General features: G+C 54.3%; 2 protein-coding genes across 2 annotated transcripts; one reads left to right on the forward strand and one right to left on the reverse strand.

Annotated features, from left to right (window-relative positions):
- The first annotated feature begins 670 nt into the window (after positions 1-670).
- LOC139685206 (zinc finger protein 436-like) lies at positions 671-9,024 on the forward strand. The gene is made up of 3 exons (XM_071581834.1): positions 671-1,219; positions 4,712-4,795; positions 4,984-9,024. Exons 2-3 carry the CDS (start codon positions 4,744-4,746, stop codon positions 6,147-6,149), a joined length of 1,218 nt encoding a protein of 405 aa, XP_071437935.1. The 5' UTR covers positions 671-1,219; positions 4,712-4,743; the 3' UTR covers positions 6,150-9,024.
- LOC139685191 (olfactory receptor 14J1-like) lies at positions 6,302-16,292 on the reverse strand. Its single transcript, XM_071581822.1, has 4 exons — positions 16,279-16,292; positions 13,514-14,444; positions 10,879-10,972; positions 6,302-6,397 (listed from the first exon to the last, which is right to left on the reverse strand). Exons 2-4 carry the CDS (start codon positions 14,419-14,421, stop codon positions 6,302-6,304), a joined length of 1,098 nt encoding a protein of 365 aa, XP_071437923.1. The 5' UTR covers positions 14,422-14,444; positions 16,279-16,292.
- Positions 16,293-20,509: the final 4,217 nt, after the last annotated feature.

Below are 20,509 nucleotides of genomic sequence, written 5' to 3' on the forward strand. Positions count from 1 at the left end.
CTCTCCAGGCTGCCGGGGGTCCCCCAGCTCAGCTATGGCCCCTCTCTGCTCCCCATCTCTAGAAGTCACCAGGCATGTGGTGTCCATGAAAAGCTCCAAAATACCGAGAGTCAGGCAAAAATCCCTCACAAATATCAAAACTGCAAAACATCAAGATTCAGCCAAAACCCGCTCCAAAATATGGAGATAAAACCAAACAATTCCTCCCAGAAGTTCTCTTTCTTTGGTCTTTCCACTTTAGGGTTCTGTTTCGGCTGCCAGGGGACCCACGTGTATTAGGACGGGCCTGTTCTTTCAGCCCGGTGGGAAGACTGTTCTGTGTGTCCTTCTGGTCGGCTTGTCTCAGCTCGGCGGGTAGACCTGTTCTCTCTCTCAGCTCGGCGGGTAGACCTGTTCTCTCTCTCAGCTCGGCGGGTAGACCTGTTCTCTCTCTCAGCTCGGCGGGTAGACCTGTTCTCTCGCTCAGCTCGGCGGGTAGACCTGTTCTCTCTCTCAGCTCGGCGGGTAGACCTGTTCTCTCTCTCAGCTCGGCGGGTAGACCTGTTCTCTCTCTCAGCTCGGCGGGTAGACCTGTTCTCTCTCTCAGCTCGGCGGGTAGACCTGTTCTCTCTCTCAGCTCGGCGGGTAGACCTGTTCTCTCGCTCAGCTCGGCGGGTAGACCTGTTCTCTCTCTCAGCTCGGCGGGTAGACCTGTTCTCTCTCTCAGCTCGGCGGGTAGACCTGTTCTCTCTCTCAGCTCGGCGGGTAGACCTGTTCTCTCTCTCAGCTCAGCAGGAAGACCTGTTCTCTCTCTCAGCTCAGCAGGAAGACCTGTTCTCTCAGCTCGGCGGGCAGACCTGTTCTCTCTCTCAGCTCGGCGGGTAGACCTGTTCTCTCTCTCAGCTCGGCGGGTAGACCTGTTCTCTCTCTCACCTCGGCGGGCAGACCTGTTCTCTCAGCTCGGCGGGTAGACCTGTTCTCTCTCTCAGCTCGGCGGGCAGACCTGTTCTCTCTCTCAGCTCGGCGGAGAGACCTTTTTGTTTGGTACACCCGAGTCCAGCAGGTGCTCCCAGTCTGGCGGACAGACTGTTCTCTCCGTTGAGCACACCCGAGTCCAGCAGGTACTCCTAGTCCGGCGGGTAGACCTGTTCTCTCTTCTAGTCCGTTGGGCAGACCTGTTCTGTCAGCACGTCCTGGAGACCTCGCTGAGTCCGGAGGGTGGAGCTGCTCTCTCAGCTCGGTGGGTAGACCTGCTCTCTGCATCGGGTGCACCTTTCCCCAGTCCACCAAGGACTGCTCTCTTTGTCCAGCGGGTAGACCTGTTCTCTCTCAGTCCGTCAGGCATACTGGTTCTCGCCATCCCTCGAGTAGACCTGTTCTCTTTTAGCCTGTTCTAGACCTGTTCTCACCCAGTCCAGCGGGTAGACCTGTTCCCTCATAGTCCTGTGACCACGTGGGTAAACCTGTTCAGTCCGGCGGGTAGACCTGTTCTCTCTCAGCCCGGTGCCCACACCTGCTCCTAAACCCGCTCCGGCCGCCCCGCCAGGGCCTGCCCTGCCGATGGGGTGGCTGGGGCTGACCCAGGAACACCCCCGGGACAAGGGGAGGGGACACCCACGCTCCTCCTTTTCCTCCTTTGTCCGGCGCTCCAGCTGCACGCGAGGAGTATTCTGGTGAACGGGAGAAAAGGGTGGGAAGGAGAAAGGGCCCCCCAAACTGCACAGTGCCCCCGCTGCCCCCCCAAGGGCCGTGCGGGCTGTGCCATGGAACACGAGAGCCGGGATGGGCCCGGCCAAAGCCCCCAAGGGCACCAGGATGTGCCGCTCCTTGGAGCCCGCGCTGGGGCTGCCGCGGGGCGGGGCCGGAGCTGCACACAGGGACGGCAAAGGGCCCCGACAAAGTGCTGCGGGACCCCCGAGCCGAGCCCCGAATAGCCTGGGGGGGCTCTGGGGGGTTGGGTTGTGTTCGGGGGGATGGGTGGGACTTGAGGGACCCCAAAGCTGAGCCGCCAATGCCCCTTGGGGGCTATTGGGGGGTCTCCGGGCGGTGTTTTTAGGGGTGCCGGTGTCGGTTCCCAGCAGAGCCCCTTGGTGGGCGGGGGGATGTGGGGACCCCCCTTGGGGGGGGTTGGTGTGCCTTGGTCAGGCCCTTCTTGGACAGGTTGGGGAGGGGGTACCCCCAATACATGTGGGACCCCCAACAGCCCAGACAGGGAAGACTCCCCAAACCCCAAAGTGGGGAGACCAGAGAGGAGGACCTTCTGGCAAGGTTTTTTGGGGGCTGAATCTTGGTGTTTTGGGCTGAATCTTAGGGGTGCAGGGGTGACACAGTGCTGGGGAAAAAAGTTTCCACGGGGTCACAGGGGCAAGAAAAGAGGGGGTGAAGGGGCTTGAATAAGCAGGATGGGAGGTCCAGGGTAACCTTGTGCTTAGAAAATGGGGGTCCAGGGGTCACCGATGTCAGGAAAGGGGGATCATGGCGTAGGGAGACCCAGAATGGCCAGAAAAATGCGTTCAAGATGTCCCCAAGTGTTCAGAAAAGGGGTGCCTGATGTCTGGGAAATGCAGGAGTGGGGGTCCTGGGGGTCCCAGAGTCAAGGAAAAGTGGGGTGTGGGGAATGTAAGAGAAGGGTTGGCCAGGAAAGGGGGTGCAGGGGGATATTGATGCAGGATAAGGGGGTGCAGGGGCATCCCAGTGCCTGGAAATGAGGGCTGAGGAGGATCCCAAAGTGAAGAACATGCAGGACTTGGGGTTGGGGAGAGGTGGTTGGGGGGTGCAGGGGGTCTCTGTGCCCAGAAAAGGGGAGTCCAGGGGGTGCCAGGGTAAAGGACTGTGGGAGAGGTTGGGTGGGTGGGAAAGGTGAGGCAGGGGAGTCCTGGAGTCAAAGAAAGGGGGTGTGGGGTGAGGTGAGCTGGGATGGCTGGGATTGGGGGCCTGGGGGTCCCTGGAGCCAAAGAAAAGGGGAATCCAGTGGCTGGTAAAGGCAAGATGGTCAGGAAAGAGGGGGCAGGAGGATCCCGGAGTCAAAGAAAGGGTGATCTGGGGCCTGGAAAACTGGGAATTGCTGGACAGGGGGTTCCCAGAGCCCAGGAAAGGGAGGTGCAGGAGGATCCCAAAAGTAATAGGGAAGGGATGGAGAAAACAATGGGATGGGGCTCCAAAGTGCCAATTTCCAGAGGCAGAAATGTGGGGAGAGGGCAGGGAGGTGTCCCCAGGGAAAGGGATCCCAGAGCAGATCTGGTGTTCAGGGCCAGAGCAGGAAGTGGCAACAAGGATTTTGGGAATGCAGAGCAGTGGGAGGGGGGTTGTCCTCCCCCTGCTGCCCATTCTGTGCTTCCCAGAGCCCAGTCACTCCCAGTATGTGCCCAGTCACCTCCAGGATGAGCCCACTTACTCCCAGTATGAGCCCAGCTATTCCCACTGTATCTCACATGCCCACAGCATGGTCCCAATTGGCCCCAGTAATAGTGCCAGTCAGTCCCAGTGTGATCCCAGTTTTTCCCAGGAGGGTCCTAGTCACTCCCTGATTGCCCCAGTTTAGACCCAGTAACTACCAGTCAATCCCAGTCCCCCCCAGTATGGTTATAGACACTCCCACTATGTACCCCGATATAGGCCCAGTTGTTCTTTCTACGATTCCAGTTGCCCCAGTTGTGGTCTTAGTACATGGCCCCCAGTGAGTCCCAGTTCCTCCCAGTTCCTTCTCTGTTGCCTGCAGCATTATTCCAGTTGCTCATAGCCCCTTCCAGTCACTCTCAGTGCTGTCCCAGTAACCTCCAGCATATTCTCACTTGCTCCCAGTATATCCCAGTTCCCCCCAACCTGGTCTCATCTCAGTCACTCACAGTATGATCCCAATCCCCTTCACTGTGATCCCAGTCTGCCCCAGCGTGGGCCCAGCTCCCCCTCGTGTTCTCCCAGTCTTATCCCAGTTGCCTCCGACATGGTTCCACTTGCTCCCAGTATTAGCCCAGTATGATGCCATTAGCTCCCAGGGTGCCCCCAGTTTTTTTTTCAGTCACTCCCAGATACTCCCAGTATGATTCCAGTCACTCCTAGTATGATCCTAGTACGACCCCAGTCTGCATCCAGTATCTCCCAACATTAACCCAGTTGCCCCCCACATGCTCCCAGTTGCTTCCTTTTACTCCCACTATGGTTCTAGTCAGTCCCAGTATATCCCAGTTGCCACCAGCATGCTCCCAGTCAAGGCAGTATGACCCCAGTCACCTCCAACATGATGCCATTTGCTCCCAGTATCTCCCAGTCAACCCCAGCACGGTCCTGGCTGCTCTCAGTGTGATTCCAGTATGATGCCTGTTGCCCCCGGCATGGTTCCAGTTTCTCCCTAGTCCTCCCAGTTTTATCCCACTCAGTTGCCCCAGAACATTCCTAGTATGATCCCAGTCTGTCCCTCCATGGTCTCAGTCATGCCCAGTAGCCACCAGTATAGATCCAGTCACTCTTCCTTGCTCCCAGTTGCCCCCAGTATGGTCCTAGTTTCCTGCCAGTGTAGTCCCACTTGCTCCCACTGTGGTCCCAGTCAGCCCCAGTATGGTTCCAGACATTCCCCAGATGATCCCAGGCACTTCCAGTGTCTCCCAGTATAATCACGGGTTGCTTTGGGTTGAATTTTGGTGTTTTGGAGGTTTTTATGCCTGGTGACTTTAGAGATGGACTTGGGCAAGAGGATCCCCCAAGCCAAGGCACTCACACCTTGTTTTTCCCCCAGACCAGGATTTCTCCTTCCCAGACATTGACCAGATGGAGGAGGAGGCTGCGAGGAAGAGGAAGATGCCCCGGGACCCCCAGGCAGGTGAGGAGGAAGTCAGTGCCCCTTTGCCCCTCCCTTGTGCTGCATCTTCCAGCCCAGCATGGCCCCGGCTGCAGGACAACCCCGCTGCCGACGCCGTCCTGCCGGGGCCGGGTTTGGGGGGATGTCCTTGGCCTTCCCTGTGGGCCAGAGGCAAATGCCCTGCCTGTGCTTGTTCCTTCCTGCCCCAGGCCCCGAGCTGAGCATAGAGGACAAATCCCCCCGGCAGAACCTGCTGGCAGAGGCTGTTTTGAATGACTTCAGGGTACAGGAAGTGAGTGGGGAGGAAAAGCCACGGAGATGCCCCAGGAGGAGAAGCTCCAAACCCAGCCCAGTGTGCTGTGAGGAGGAACACCCAAGCCTGTTCTTGGAAGGCGGCCAGAGCTTGAGCCAGAGCTCTGACCTGATGGTGCAGCAGCAGCTTCAGACCAGGGAGAAGCACTCCAAGTGTTTGGAATGTGGGAAGGGATTCAGCCAGAGCTCCCACCTGATCTGCCACCAGCACATCCACACTGGGGAACGGCCTTATACGTGCAGGGAATGTGGGAAGAGCTTCAGATGCAGCTCCAGCCTGATCAGCCACCAGAAGATCCACACTGGGGAGAAGCCCTACGAGTGTTCCGAGTGTGGAAAGAGGTTCCAGACCAACTCATATCTCCTGGTGCATCAGCGCACACACACCGGGGAGAGGCCCTACTGCTGCACCGACTGCGGGAAGAGATTCGACCGCAAATCCAACCTCGTCAGCCACCGGCGCATCCACACTGGGGAGAGGCCCTACGAGTGTTCCCAGTGCGGGAAGAGGTTTCCCACCAGCTCCAATCTGCTCCTGCATCAGCGCACACACACAGACGAGAGGCCCTTCTGCTGCACCGACTGCGGGGAGAGATTCAAATACAACTGCCACCTCGTTGCCCACCAGCTCATCCACACCGGGGAACCTCGCTATGAGTGTTCCGAGTGTGGGAAGAGGTTTCACAGCAGCTCATATCTCCTGGTGCATCAGCGCACACACACCGGGGAGAGGCCCTTCCGCTGCACCGACTGCGGGAAGAGCTTCAAACTCAACTCCCACCTCGTCACCCACCGGCACTTCCACACCGGGGAACGTCCCTACGAGTGTTCCGAGTGTGGGAAGAGGTTTCACACCAGCTCCAATCTCCTCAAGCATCAGCGCACACACACAGACGAGAGGCCCTTCCGCTGCACCGACTGCGGGAAGAGCTTCAAATACAAATCCTACCTCGTCACACACCGGCGCATCCACACCGGGGAGAGGCCCTACAGGTGTGACGAGTGTGGGAAGAGCTTCACTGACAGCTCTACCTTGACCAAACACCAACGGACGCACCAATAAGGGAAGCCCTCAGAGTGCCCCAACTGCGGGAAGAGCTTCGTCTGCTGCTCCAGCTCCATCACCCATTGGAGTACCAATGTTGAATGATCTACAGTGACCCACATTGAGCACAGACCTGGTAACCCATGTTGGGTAAAGACCTGGTGACCCACTTAGGGTAGAGTCTTGGTGACCAACATTCCTGGTGACTCACATTGGGAAAACACCTGGCTGGTGGTCTCCTCATCCTCCTGGTTCCCTGTAGGCACCTGGGTGAACAGAGTGGGAGGAACATCCATCAGGACACAGACCTGACCTTGAAAATCCTTTGGGATGAGGGGATTTGATGGCTTTAGGCCTGTGCCAGGGCATCCCTCATTGGAATGTCCAAGCAAACGATGCCCTGTTTGCAAATGTGTCAGTGGTTGGCTGAGGGGACTCCACTCTGGTTTCAACCCCAGATTAACATCCTGATGGTGAGGCAACCCCAGGAGTCAAAGGACTGTCAGTCAATCCCTTTATACTCTAAAGGTCCAATCCCCTTTCACAGGGGCAGGTTCTTCCAACATATCCCTTTTTGGGGTGTGTGTGTGGAGATTCCTACCTTAGGGTGGGAACCCCCACCAAGGTCACTCCTTGAGGCTGAGAGCAGAGATCTCCCCAGGTCCCTTGGGCTGGGTGAGTTCCATTGATCTCTACTTAATAATTCCTTCTTTTGTGATAGCTTTAGTAGAATTGCTTCATCAGTTGCTCTAGGATGGTGCACTGTCCTGTCTCACACTATACTGCTGGTAGGTTTAGCACTTATATTGTGTAGTAAATAATTTTGTTTGACATCTTTTATCTGGTCACTTGTAATAATAAATAAACCCTAAGCCTTCCATTTTCCCCCCTGCCCCAGGGTGCCTCCCCCTCTCCAGCAGCCCCAGCACCCCACAGCAGGTTGGGAGCTCAGGGAGCCACCCCAGAGCCCCCTTTTCCAATCCCCCCTTTGCCCAAAGACCCCCATGGGACTGTCCATCCTGTCAGCCCAATCCCCATTTTCCACCCTTCTGCCTATTCCTCCCCTTTCCCATTGTCCCCTCAATCCCCAGCCCCCCCACCAAGATCAGTTTGGGGGTCACAGCTCACACTTTTCCTCTTCTCCCACCCCTTACAACTCATCCCCCCAGTGTCCATCCACCTCCTGATCAGTTTTGGAGGTCCAACCCTCCCTTTTTCCCCACTTTTCTGACCTCTCCCATCCCTTTTCCCGTTGTCCCCAGTCCTCAGTTTCCAGCCCCCTCTGTTTTCAGAGGGGTCCCACTCCCCTCTCGCTCACTGTGGGGTTCCAACCACCCCTTTTATCCCGTTCCCCTCAGACCTTTCCCACCATCCCCTCTTCCCACCCCCCACCCTGCTCACCCAAGAGCTCCTCACCCACAGCCAGGAGGGTCCCAGCACCACCAGTGCCCTGAAAGGTCCCCCCAGAAGGGGGTTTGGTGGGGACCTTGGTGGGCTCTGAGTGTGTTTGGGGGGTCTTTACATGTTTTGTGGCAGTTTAAGTGGGTGCAGCTAATTGAGAAGTATTTGATGAGATTTGATGTGTTTCTGGAGGATTGAGAGTTGTTTGAGAGTTCAGGGGGATTTGGGGGGAGTTCAGTGGTATTTTGGAACAATTCAGAAATATCTGGGAGACCTCAGGTATTTTTGGAGTATTTGGGGAAGAATCAAAGGATTTTTGGTGAAGAATCAGGTATTCCAGGAGGTTTCAGTTATTCTGGGAGAATTCCTATATTGGGGGAGGGATCAGAGTTACTGTGGAATGAATTCAGGGATATTTTGGGATAATTCGTTTCTTTTGGGATACTCCCACATGTGAGTCTCTGTGTGTGCTTCCCTCCCAGCTCAGATCTGCTCTGGCAGTCCCTGAGCCCTCAGTCCTGCCCCAAACTGCGGCCCTGGGGGCAGCTCTTTGGGTGACGTGGGGCAGCAGAGACGTCCCAGTGCGGCTCTTTCAGTGCAGGAAAGCCCAGGAGGGGCTGGAATCTCCCTTATCCCGGGCCGTGGGATGGAGGGCCCAGCACAGCATCCTCGGGGCTTTGGCAGAAAGGCTGCAGTGGGGAGGGACAGAGCGAGGGGGAGGGGCTGACACACACCACTCATCTCTTGTTTGTGCCACTGGTGTGACACCCCCTTGTCCCCCTGAGCCCCGAGACAGATCCAGCAGCTCAGCACCTGCTCCGCGCTCAGCCCCAAGCCCGGGATGGGCCGTGGGGTCTGGGGCACAGCCCCGCTCTGGGGGGCACAGCCCCGCTCTGGGGGGCACAGCCCCGCTCTGGGGGGCACAGCCCTGCTCTGGGGGGCACAGCCCTGCTCTGGGGGGCAGAGCCCCGCTCTGGGGGGCAGAGCCGCTGCTGGGGGCACCGGGGGGACCGGGGGGCCTTTATCCCCCTGGTGCAGCTCCGAGCGCCCGAGGGCACAGCCCTGGTTTGTGGGGCTGAGTCACAGCAACCCACCCAGGGCCGCACTGTGAGCCAAAGTGCCTTTATTGACACCGTGGGCAGGCACAGGGGCTGTGTCTGACACGATGCAGCTCCCCAGGAGTCAAATTTGGGCCAGTTTAGGAGGGGAATTTCAGTGAGGACACCGGACATTCTGTGGTGCGGATCCATCTGAGTGACATCAATCACTGCACATCCTTCCAAACTACACAAACATCTTGTGAATCACCTGAGACACACATTTTTAGGGCTTAGGCAAATGGTTAAAAGACTGAATGTCTTTTGGCAATGTATTTTTCTTCTAACTAGACATTGTTTACTGGGTGCAGCCTCTGGGACAGAGAGGTGTTTTGATTTATTTCTTGCAAATGCAGGACTAAACTCTTTCAAGGTTTTCTTTATCTAAAACTCTGTTTGGTTAAAAAAAAATTTGTTTTATCGTTTTACTGTTGTTTGTTCAGAAATTCCTGTGTCCTGCTTATCTTTGATAGAAAAACAGAAAACATTTGTCTTTTCCCCGGGTTCAGGGCAGTTCCTAATGAACAAACCCTTCTAAGTCGCTCTCAGCAAGTCCCACTATAGCAAGCCTGGCTTCAGGGCTGCCCTCCCACCCCCAGGTTCCAGCTGGTTTGGGGGCTGCAGCCCTGCTGGGGCTCGGGGCTTGGTGCGGGTGAGGGCGGGAGGAGCGGGCTCTGGGGAGCTCGGCCCCAGTGTCCCCCCGTGTCCCCTCCCTAGGGGCTGTGTCCCCCCGAGTCCCCCATGTCCCCTCCCGAGGGACCATGTCCCCCTGTGTCCCCTCCGTATCCTCCCATGTCCCCCCGTGTCCCCTCCCCAGACCCCGCACAGGGAGCGGCTCTCTGCCCGCTCCTTCCCGCGGACCCCCCGGCGGGCTCGGAGCGAGTTTGTGCCTCGGGGGTGGCCGCAAACATCGCGTTCCTTCCCGGGTGTGACAGCCCGAGAGTGACACGCTCGGGACAGACATCGATTCTTTGTTACTGCAGAGCTGGCCCGGGGCTGCTTCACAAATCCAGCACCAACTGGCAAAGCTTTTTACCATTTCTACATCTTTGCAAACAAAGCTAAACAAGCTTGCAAGCAGCTACGAGACATTAAAGCTCAACAGAACGCTTGTTATTTCAGGCTCAGCTCTTTCCCTCCTGCAGGTTATGGGAAAGGGGTGTCAAAGCACAAACTCTGCTCTGATCCTTTCAGGTGTTTCCTTCCTCTTGGAAGAAGCAGCTCCTGCCCCTGAACAGGCTCCTATGCCCTCGCAAAAATTTCAGCTCCCTTTGAACTGTGAGCAGACAGTGACTTCTCTATTTCTTTAAAATTTAAATTGTCTTTTTCTCTTCTCTATTTGTCTTTTTTGCCTCTTGATCTTTTTCAATCTCTCTCCCTCCCCTCTCTTTCCCTCCCCTGCCTTTTCCCCTCCCTCTGTCCTTTCTACCCCCTCCTCCCGGCAATGCCTGTTCAGCTCAGGGCAAACCCTGCCCTGCCAGGGCTTCCCGAGCTGCCTCTTGCCCCTCCAGCCCAGGGGCTGCAGAGCCCCAGCCAGGCTGTGCTGGCTCCATGGGATGTGGCACACGCGGGGGCTCGGCTGCCTGCAGGTCTCCTCAGCCTCTGCCTTGGCACAGACGCCCCAGAGGATTCACCTGCAGGGGCCGGGAACACCAGTCCTGGGCTCTGAGGCTTCTCTGCCACAAAGGGAAAAGAAACCCAGGAGACAAAGTGTTCAGGCCAAGAGGAAGCGTTGAACCCCTGCAGTGATCCCGAGGAACAGTGCAAGTGGGGCAATGCTGGGAAAACCAATGCCCTGGGGGAGGGCAGGGGGTGGGAAGAGCATCTCTCTCTTGGGAAGCACCAGTGGGATGGGGATGGAGCCCTGGGGTTGGTGTGGAGCACTCAAATTCCAGGCTGTGGTCACTTCTGAAGGCTGAAGATCCATCTCCAGGTCCTCAGACACACCTTGGTGCCTGTGAAGGACCTGCCTCAACTCTCTTGCCCTCCTGAGTCCCAAGAAGATCCCTGTCCTGGGTAAGACTCAGGATGGACTGAGGATCCAGCAAGGGAGGCCAAAGCAGAGGGGAGAGGACCCAGCCCAGCCTTGTTCTGCTCTTCCCTTCCCCAGGGTCAGAATGGCAGACATCACACCTGGTGCGTGTTCTCCCTCTGAGTGTGTTCCTGGGAAGCCTCAGCTTCAGCCTGGCTGTGGCCCTGACTGGTGGGTCCCACCCAGGCATCCCGTGGGGAGGATCCGGGCCAGGCACCTCCATTTTAGGAGATGGGAGGATCCCAGGATTTTCCCAGCATCTAGGCAGGCTCCCCAGGCAAAGCACCCTTTGGGGTGACTCCCTTTTTGCCCTAAACTGTGGTCCAGGCATCTGCTCCTCACTCTATCACAGGAATATCATCCCCAGTTTCTCTCTTGCAGCTGCAAGGAAAAATGCCAATAAATTTATCCCATTTTCCTGCTTTTTAGGGCTGCCCATGTGTCTCCCTCAGCTTTCTCTATTTCATTCTTTGGAGATGTCGTTTCCCTCAACCGGAATTCTGCTGTGTGTGCCCAGACATGTGGCCTGGTTTCCAAGGAAAATGCTGTTACTTTTCTGAGGCTGAGGGCAACTGGGCCACAAGCCTGGAAAGGTACAAGGCCCTGGAAGCTTCCCTGGCCATCAGAAGCATCACAAGTGAACTGATGAGAACTGGGCTTGAGCCTCTGTGCCAGCACCAGAGTGGGAAATGTGGAGAAATAAAGAGAATAAACCCATCCCCAAAACTGCCTGGCCCCAAACTGGTCCCAGTGCTGGAGTCTGGAGCCAAGCCCTTGGGAAAAGCCCCATCTCTGTTTGGGGGATGGACACAGGTGGGAAAGAGGAGGGGCTGAATGCAAGACCTGCCACCCCTGATGTTTCTTTGCTTTACACAAGTTCATTCTATGCTCTATTACTGTCTCGTAATAACATAACTAACCCCTAAAAGCCACAAAGATGGGCAGTTTGTGTGCCACTAAACAGACATGGAATAATCACAAAGAACTTCCCTCCCAGGGGATTTGCAGGAGGAATACACAGTGCTGCAGGACATTCTCACACAGAGGGTTTCTGGAGCAGTTCTGGGGTTAAATTTTGCAATAGAGAAAACCAACTGCTGGACTGACTTAAGCTCTGATTTGCCTACGGTGATGTGGGGAGGATGGAAGACTTCCTGAGGTGCAGCTTGTATTCTTCAAGCTGCCTTCCAGCCCCAAAAGCTCAGCAGCCTCTGCAAAGCAGGATGTGAAGCACTGCAGAGCTGCTTCTGTGTGAGCAACGAGGGCGGCATCGTCAGCAAAAAGCAGCTCTGGACAAGGTGATTCAGGGGCTTGGTGTGGGCCTTCAGTCGCCTCAGGCTGAATGGGCTTCCATCGGTACGATATCGGATGGAGATGCCGTTTTCTTCATCGAGTTCTGCCGTGGCTCTTTGGAGCATCCTGCTGAAGAAGGTTGTCAATAGAGCTGGTGCAAGAACACAACCTTGTTTCACACCACTGGTTATTGGAAAGGGCTCAGAGAGTGCATTGCCAGATCTGACTTGTCCATGCTGATCCTCAGGATCCTCAGGATGATCATTTGGAGGAATCTGGGGGGACATCCTGAACATTCCAAGATCTGCCACAGCCCTTTTCTGCTCACAGTGTCAAAAGCTTTGGTGAGGTCAAGGAAAGTTCCATGGAGTCCTTTGTTCTGTTCCCTACAGTTCTCTTGCGAATCAGAGCTTAAGTCAGTCCAGCAGTTCCCCTACCTGGGAAGCATCATTTCCTTAGACAGTAAGATTGACAAAGAGACAGACAACAGGCCAGCAAAGGCTTACAGAGCCTTCTGAAAACTCCATAAAAGAGTCTGGTCCAATAAACACCTGAAGAAAAGTACAAAGATTAGTGTCTACAGAGCCATTGTACTGTCTGCTCTTTTCTGTGGGTGTGAATCCTGGGTCATCTACCGCCACCACCTGCGGCTCCTCTAACGCTTCCATCAGCGCTGCCTCCGTTCAATCCTAAACATCTACTGGACTGATTATGTGACCAATGTGTGTGTTCTGAACAGGCAGGGGTCACCAGTATGGAGGCCATGCTGCTGAGAACACAGAACACTCACCAGATCATTTTCCCTGTTTCCTGCTGTAGCCCCTGCAGTTACAGGGCTCTGTTTGCTGGTTCACACTCAGATTTAGAGCCCCTGGAGAACAAGCAAACAAGGAGCCTCTACAGAGTCTATTCCTTGGCATGTTCTTGAGAGTGACTTTGCAAAAAGCCCTAAGACTGCATGTCTTGAGCTAAGGAGAAGCCCTTTCCTGATGGAGCTGCTGTTGTGGAGCCCAGCTGTGTCCCAGCAGTGCCCATGGCCTGTCCCTGCCTGTGAGCCCAGGATGGACATGCAGCAGGTCTGTGTCCCAGCTGGCAGAGGACCAAGGCCTTAGTCCAGCCCAGGGGCTCTGCAGGAGAGTGTACAAGTGGAAAGAGAGCAGGTCAGCAAAGGCCCAGTGCTGGTGCTCCCTGGCAGTGCTGCTGTGCTGGGACTCTTTTGCGCTTCTCTGCACACATGGAACTGTAGAGTAGGTGCCTGAAATTCTCAAATCAAAAACCCCTAACCAGCCAGGCAGGGCTATTGTAAGAGAGTTTTTTTAAAAGTAGAGATAGCACAATTACTCTAGTACAGATTTAAAAGAGTAAAATTAATGAAAATAAAAAATTAATTAGATAAGAGGAAGAATAAAATAATTTAATTGACCACAACATTATGACAAAAAGAACCCACTGATCACCAAGAAAAACCTGGGAAGGCAAACTGAGCCTGTCATGAGTTTTATTGTGAACAATGTACAGAAGAAAACTGGCAGGTTCTTGCTGCTGAGAAGCATCCAGTCATCATTTTCCTCAGGGCATCCTTGAGCTCCTGGTTCCTCAGGCTGTAGATGAGGGGGTTCAGTACTGGAGGCACCACCGAGTACAGAACTGACAGGGCCAGATCCAGAGATTGGGATGAGATGGAGTCAGGCTTCAGGTAGGAAAATGTGCCAGTGCTGATAAACAGGGAGACCACGGCCAGGTGAGGGAGGCACGTGGAAAAGGCTTTGTGCCGTCCCTGCTCAGAGGGGATCCTCAGCACAGCCCTGAAGATCTGCACATAGGAGAAAACTATGAAAATGAAACAACCAAAAGTTAACCAGACACTAACCAGAAGAAGCCCAACTTCCCTGAGGTAGGAGTGTGAGCAGGAGAGCTTGAGGATCTGTGGGATTTCACAGAAGAACTGGCCCAGGGCATTGCCCTGGCACAGGGGCAGGGAAAATGTATTGGCTGTGTGCAGCAGAGAGTAGAGAAAGCCACTGGCCCAGGCAGCTGCTGCCATGTGGGCACAAGCTCTGCTGCCCAGGAGGGTCCCGTAGTGCAGGGGTTTGCAGATGGCAACGTAGCGGTCGTAGCACATGATGGTGAGGAGGAAAAACTCTGTTCCCATAAGAAAGAATAGAAAGAAGACCTGTGCAGCACATCCCATGTAGGAGATGGTTGTGGTGTCCCAGAGGGAGTTGTGCATGGCTTTGGGGACAGTGGTGCAGATGCAGCCCAGGTCTGTGAGGGACAGGTTGAGCAGGAAGAAGTGCATGGGGGTGTGCAGGTGGTGGTCGCAGGCTACGGCGCTGATGATGAGGCCGTTGCCCAGGAGGGCAGCCAGGGAGATGCCCAGGAAGAGCCACAAGTGCAGGAGCTGCAGCTGTCGAGTGTCTGCCAATGGCAGGAGGAGGAACTGGCTGATGGAGCTGCTGTTGGGCATTTGCTGCTTCTGGAGGTGGGACACTGTCCAAGGAGGAAATAACAGTGACAAATCAGATGAGATATTTCTGAGAATAATCACAGCCATATCCCAATACCCCTTTCCCTACTGCTCACACTCCCCACTTTTCCTTTTTCAGGAAACTTTGCTTCATATCCATGGCTGGAGCCCTGCTTGGTGCTCACTACATTTCCATGAGGAGCAGCCCCTCTGCCCACTGGCTGTGAGGGTCAGCCCTGCTCTGCTCCAGTGGGGTCATGGCCATGGTGGGGGCAGGGCCCTTCCTGGTGTTCAGCTGTGTCAGATGAAACTGCTCCTGAAGCAAAAGTTCTCATGGGCACCTGCACTCCCAGTTTTGAGAAGATTTCAGGATTCCAGAAGGCAGTTTCAGAGGTTTGGGTGTTTTGTTTCTGACTCCCCTCATCTTCCCTGTGGAGTTTTCCTGGATGGCAGAACCCCTCAGCATTTGTGCTGCCCTCAGGGAGAACAGAGCAGGGCTTCCCAAACAGGACAATGTCTCTGGCTTAGTGCAGAGTGAGGGGAGCTGCTCTGTCCCTCTGCCTTCTTCCAGCTGCCCTGGGCTTGGCACTTCCTCAGACAGAGAGTGATCACACTCCCATTTTTGCCTGAAATTCCACCAGACACTGTTGTGAGCAAAGAGATCCATCACAGACCACTCAGTGTCTCAGCCTGGCTCAAGGTCTCAAGGACACACATGGCTCATCTCACCAACTCAACAGCATTTCCTGGGATGGGCACAGCATCTCTGCCCCTCTGCACTGGGGATTTCAGATAACACAATTATGCTGAGGGTGATTTGCATTCTTGAGGGCAGCTCCCAACTTGGAAGGACATCTCAGAGAAGAGCCAAGTGTCCTAACAATGGGGTTTGATTCTGGGAAACACACCTCATTCTCCAGGCACACAGAATTCACTACTGACAGCCCTACAGGTCAGAGGAAAATTGGAATGTCTCATTCCCCGGGACCCACCTGCCTGAGGGGGATCACAGGATCAGTGATTGACTCTGTAGCTTGAACTCCCATTCCCAGTGAGTCTGACTGAGAGAACAAGGAAACAATTCCAGTAACATGGGCAAGTTGAGAAACAAGGAAATACAGGTGGGAGAAGCCAGGGCACAGCTCACTGGACATTCAAGGCAGCCTCACCCTGATCCAGCTGTGCAACCTCCCAGACACCAGCAGTGCCAGGTAGTTGTTCTCAACCACTGTGCAGCTCCTCAGAGTTCCCTCTGCAACATAAACCACCAGGCATGTGGCTTGAGAGCTTGATAGTAATCCCTCCTTTCACGTTCTCCTTGAAGTATCCCCTGGAAAATATCCTGCAGTGCTCTGGTTCTGTAAGCAGTCCTCACCGATGAAACTCTCACTTGATAGCTGAACAAACCTGCCCTGCCCTGCCCTGCCCTGTCCTGCCCTGCACTGCCCTGCACTGCTCTGCACTGCCCTGTCAGGGTTTGCTCTTTCCACCCACAGCCTCTCCCCCAGCACTGAGGGAGCTCCCCAGACCAGCTGAGAGCTGCCCATGGCAGGTGGCAGAGCTCCTGCCCTGGCACAGCAACCTGGGGTGCAGGACCCTGCTCTGCAGGACAGTTTGGGGCAGCCTGGGTGGCACAGCCTGGATTCAAACCCTACAGCCATCCCTGGGAGGAGTGAACCCTGCTGGGATGTCCCTGGGATGGTGCAGCAGAGAGTCCCTGCTTTGCAGCCCGTCCTCATCTTCAGCACCAGAGAAACTGTGATATCCCACATTAGAGACCCCCCAGGCCGAGGGATGTGCCAGCATTGGGAGATCTTCCCACAAACTGCACATACATTGCCCTTCATGCAGACTTACCGTGTGAGAGCCTGGAAAGATTCCTCTTCTGTGGATCTTCCTCTCAACTTTCCTCACACCCCAGACTGTGTGTAACCTCTCTCTGCCCTGCTTTTCTGCCCTCGGTGTGTGCAGGCAGTGCCCTGAGCCCTGCTGGGCTGTGCACAGGAGCTGCTCCTGGGCAGAGCTGTCTCTCTGCAGCGCTGCCCGCTTGCCAGGAGCTCCCTGTGTGCCAGGAGCCCGGCCCAGCTCAGCAGCACAGCAACAGCCCAGGGCATTTAATGGCCCTCTGGGGGGTTTGGTGCTGAGTCCCTGAACATCAGACCCTGAGGAAAGGTGCAGGAACCTCTTGAGAAACCAAAGTCAGAATCAAACTTTAAAGTTTCTTTTGTAGTTAATGGGTCCCTCTGAGGGACATAACTGAGAAAATGTCCCCAGAGTCCAGTTAGAAAACAAAGAGACAATGATGACAAACATGGACTAGGAAAGAAAGGTCACTCTGATGCTGAGGAAAGTAAGAAGCATTTCATTAACACAAAGGTCACAGCCATGACACCCATGATATGGGAAGAGAGATCCTGTCCCTCCCTCATTCCTCAGGGCTATTCCTTGGGCACCGGGGTGTGGGATGTGGAATACCAGGGGCAGGAGGATGGGGTGGCACCTCCCAGGCTGCTGAGCAGGGACAAGGAGGCAATGGGGCCCCAGGGCTGCAAGACTCACTTGTCTCCTCATGCCATCAGGGGCACACACAGCAGCCATGGCCAAAGGCCTGCACAAGTTGGCTCTCTTGGGGCCTTTCAGCCTCTGCACATCCCTGTCTCCTCTCCAGCCCAGGCTGTCCTACGGTGTCCATGCCCTGCCCCTTTCCCTGCAGGCTGTCGGCATCCCCCGGCTGCCCCACCTCGCTGGCCCCTTCCTGCACTGACATCTCTCCCTCCTCCCTGGCTCTGACTTGGAACACAAAGCCTTGGACTGATCCAGACTCCTTCAGGGGGATATGTTGCACCACAGCAATGCCCTTGGGCAGAAATTTCTTTCTCCTTGTGTGCAGTCTGGACCTCCCCACTTTCCCTTCAAGGCCTCTCAGGCTTCTCCTGTTCATTCCTCAGTCTCCACACCACTGGGCCCAGGACTTGGAGGCTTCCAAACCCCTTCATACGATATCTCTGGTATTTAGCCATGAAAATGTTGTGCTCTTAGTGCAGGAGAGACACAGTGACACTTTTTGCCAAAGGTTGTATTGGCAGAACAAGGCACAGGAACTGGTACTGAATGAGGGGAGATTTCCATTGGATGTCAGGAAGAAATATTTTGTGCTGAGGGTGGCAGGAACCTGGGCCAGGTTACAGAGTAAGTGGAAACCCCATTCCTGGAGCTGCCCAAGGTCTGGAATTTTGTACAACCTAAATTTGTGGAAGGTGTCCCTGAGTAATTTGAAGTGCACTTTGACTAGTGGCTATTTTAGGTCTCTTCCAACCCAAACAGTTTATTATTCTTTTTTCCTATATCCCCAACTCCTTCTCCACAGGGTTGCATATACTGACATGCACCATGTTGGCATTTTAATGTGACCTAATCCCCAACACTTTATGAAAATGGAAAAATAGTCCTTTTAGGGACATGAAATTCAATGACTTTGGAGGAACCTTTCAAAACTCAAAAGTTACAAAGGAACTAATAGAGATTTCCAACATCTCTGCATGAAAGGCTCCCCAAGTGATCAGTGACAGCCCCCAGGATGGCCTTGCAGCTGAGGTTGGGTTTTCTCACTCAGGTACTGAGACTCAGAGTGAGAAGCGAGAAAGTGCATTTAGGGATTATGCAAGACGTGCCATGGGATGTCCAGGAAATGAATGAAGTGATATGTGGAGGAACAGGCATGAGAAAATAAAGAGAAAAGTGTATGAAAGGAGCTGATCATGTGCAAAGAGGTGACTGGTCAGTGCCTTTCCTTGCCATGTCCTGCAACTGATCCCACAATCTTTCCCATTTTCTTAATCCCTCCATTGCTAAGAAATCTCTGGGACAAGGGATCTCTGTGCTGTGTGTATGGGGGGACATCCAAGTGCCAACCTCTAGAGTGGGAGCCACAAACCATCAGGTCTTGAGTCTTTTGAGGGTCCAGACACTGGTGAGACTGGTGTGTGTGCACAGAATACTGGTGGGTGTGTGGGTGGGTGGAACCACCCGTGAACATCAAACCAGAGTAACCAGTGACTGGCAGAGGCCTGGGAGCCCCTGTCTGAGATCATCTCCTGAGGGATCCACATTGTCTGGGTGTCTCTGCAGCTCTACATCTTCTCCTGACATGGCAGAGCACACAAGCAGCCCATCCTTGTGTCCCTTTCCCCACTCACTGGGCTTTAGTTTGGCCCAGAAACCTCCTGAGGTCCCTTCCAGGATGAGTTCCTGTGCATTTCCCTCCCCATGGGCCTTCCTTTCCTGATGCAGCATCTGTGGGGCAGCAGAGCTGGGTCAGTGCAGGGCCAGGGCTGGCTGTGACAGGGGCCATGAAGCCACTGCCAGGAGGTGACAGCAAGGACAGTTTGCAAAGACAAAAATTAGATGTGGGGACTTTGTTTTTTAAGGAAAGGAAGGTTTGGCTGGAGCTGCCATGTGAAGAGGATGAAAGACAAGGGGTGTTGAGGGAAATGGAATGCTCAGCCTGGAGATGAGGAAAAGACTTTTTCCCAGTTGAAGGGCCAGTGCAGAGCAGGGTGGCCACGAGCCCAGGCTGCCTTCCTGCCTGCCAGGGTTGGTGGGGCTGTGTGACAGAGCTGCCCCCAGAATCAGAACCTGGGGGGCTCTCCCACCTGCCCCACTCCTTCAGCTCCCCAAGTATGGCAATTTTTTGTTGAGTGGGTTCCCTGATGTGCTGGATGACCTCACAGTGCTCCCTGGCCAGAATGTCTCCTGAGGGCCACCCAGGCTGCAGCAGTGGAAGTGACCTCACAACCATCACATGCCAGCCATATCCCCCATGCCTGGCCTCCCCTTCCCTCTGCCTCTGTCTGGTCTCAGATTATATTGTAGGAATGGTTTTAATTAGCCTTTTAATGAACTGCTTGAATTAATGACAAGTTGTGTGTTGGGCCTTAAATCACTTTCAGCCAGCACTCAGCAGAATTTAACCAAAGCTGCCATTGTGAGAACACAGCTTGGGAAAAGCCTCCCTGAGTGGTCTGAGGCACAACCCATTGCCTTCTGCACCCACAGCACAAGAAATATCAGCTGCCCTTTGTGCCAATGGATCTGCAGTGTCTGGAAGGGAAGAACTCTTGTCAGAAATGGACACGTGAAGAAGATGAAAAACTTGCCCAAATGCCTTAAAAACAGAATTTGTACTGTTGTATAAATGCATGTCACAACATGGATTCTTTTGTTCTCTTTTGCCTCGTCACTGTCCTCTTCCCAAAATCCCACAAGATAACCTTTACCTCACCACTCAGGAATGCATGTAGTGTCCTGGAGGAAGCTTCAAGTTTTCTTACTGGTTCTTATTTACTCTTTTGTCTTGGTTCTTAACCCTGGATTTCCTTTGGTAATAGTCCAAATCCCCCCTTGATCACTATTGGTCGTATTTTGAGTCCCCCAAAACCTTTATATACCCCTACCCTATATCAATAAACTCTCTCTCTCATTCCTCTCCTGTGGTCTCTGTGTGGCTCTTTTTAGGTTCTTTGGAGACCTCGTGGTGGGGGACAGAGTGGGAGCACATCCCCTCCAGGTAACAGGCTGACTCCCAGGACCTGGAGTCCCTCTCAGCCATTGCATCCCTTTCTATGGGGCTGGACCTGGTGGGTCTTTCTGCAATACTGCCTTTAATTTCCCTTTTTGGAAGGTATATATTTTCCCCAGCTGGGTCAAGATGTTGGGGTCTTTCACAGCTGCCTGAAGTAACTCAGAATCATAGAGTGTCCTGAGTTTCAGGGACCTTAAAAGATCACCTGGGTACAACCTCAGTGACATGGACATGCACAACTTCCACTAGACTAAGTTGCCCAGAGCTCTGCCCAGCCTGGTCTTGAACACTAGAGATGGAGCAGCCACAGCTTCTCTGGGAAACCTGTGCCAGACTCTCAGCACCCTCACAGGGAAGAATTTCTTTCTAATACCTCATCTAAACTTATCCTCTGTCAGTGTGAAGCCATTGCCTATTTTCCTGTCACTCCAGGTCCTTTAAGTTTCTTTTGTTGTTACTGAGTCCCTCTGAGGGACATAACTGAGAAAGTGTCCCCAGATTCCAGTT

This window comes from Pithys albifrons, unplaced genomic scaffold, assembly GCF_047495875.1.
Source record: "Pithys albifrons albifrons isolate INPA30051 unplaced genomic scaffold, PitAlb_v1 scaffold_44, whole genome shotgun sequence".
NCBI lineage: Eukaryota > Metazoa > Chordata > Aves > Passeriformes > Thamnophilidae > Pithys > Pithys albifrons.

Excerpts from the sequence above, each read along its gene's own strand:
- LOC139685206 (XM_071581834.1), top strand. The coding sequence starts at position 4,744 with ATGGAGGAGGAGGCTGCGAGGAAGAGGAAGATGCCCCGGGACCCCCAG. Across the intron at positions 4,796-4,983 it reads GCCCCGGGACCCCCAGGCAG|GCCCCGAGCTGAGCATAGAG; the intron begins GTGAGGAGGAAG and ends TTCCTGCCCCAG.
- LOC139685191 (XM_071581822.1), bottom strand. The coding sequence starts at position 14,421 with ATGCCCAACAGCAGCTCCATCAGCCAGTTCCTCCTCCTGCCATTGGCA. Across the intron at positions 10,973-13,513 it reads GATGCCCTGAGGAAAATGAT|GGCAAAAAGGGAGTCACCCC; the intron begins GACTGGATGCTT and ends ACCACAGTTTAG. Across the intron at positions 6,398-10,878 it reads TCCCATCTCCTAAAATGGAG|GTGCCTACAGGGAACCAGGA; the intron begins GTGCCTGGCCCG and ends CTGTTCACCCAG.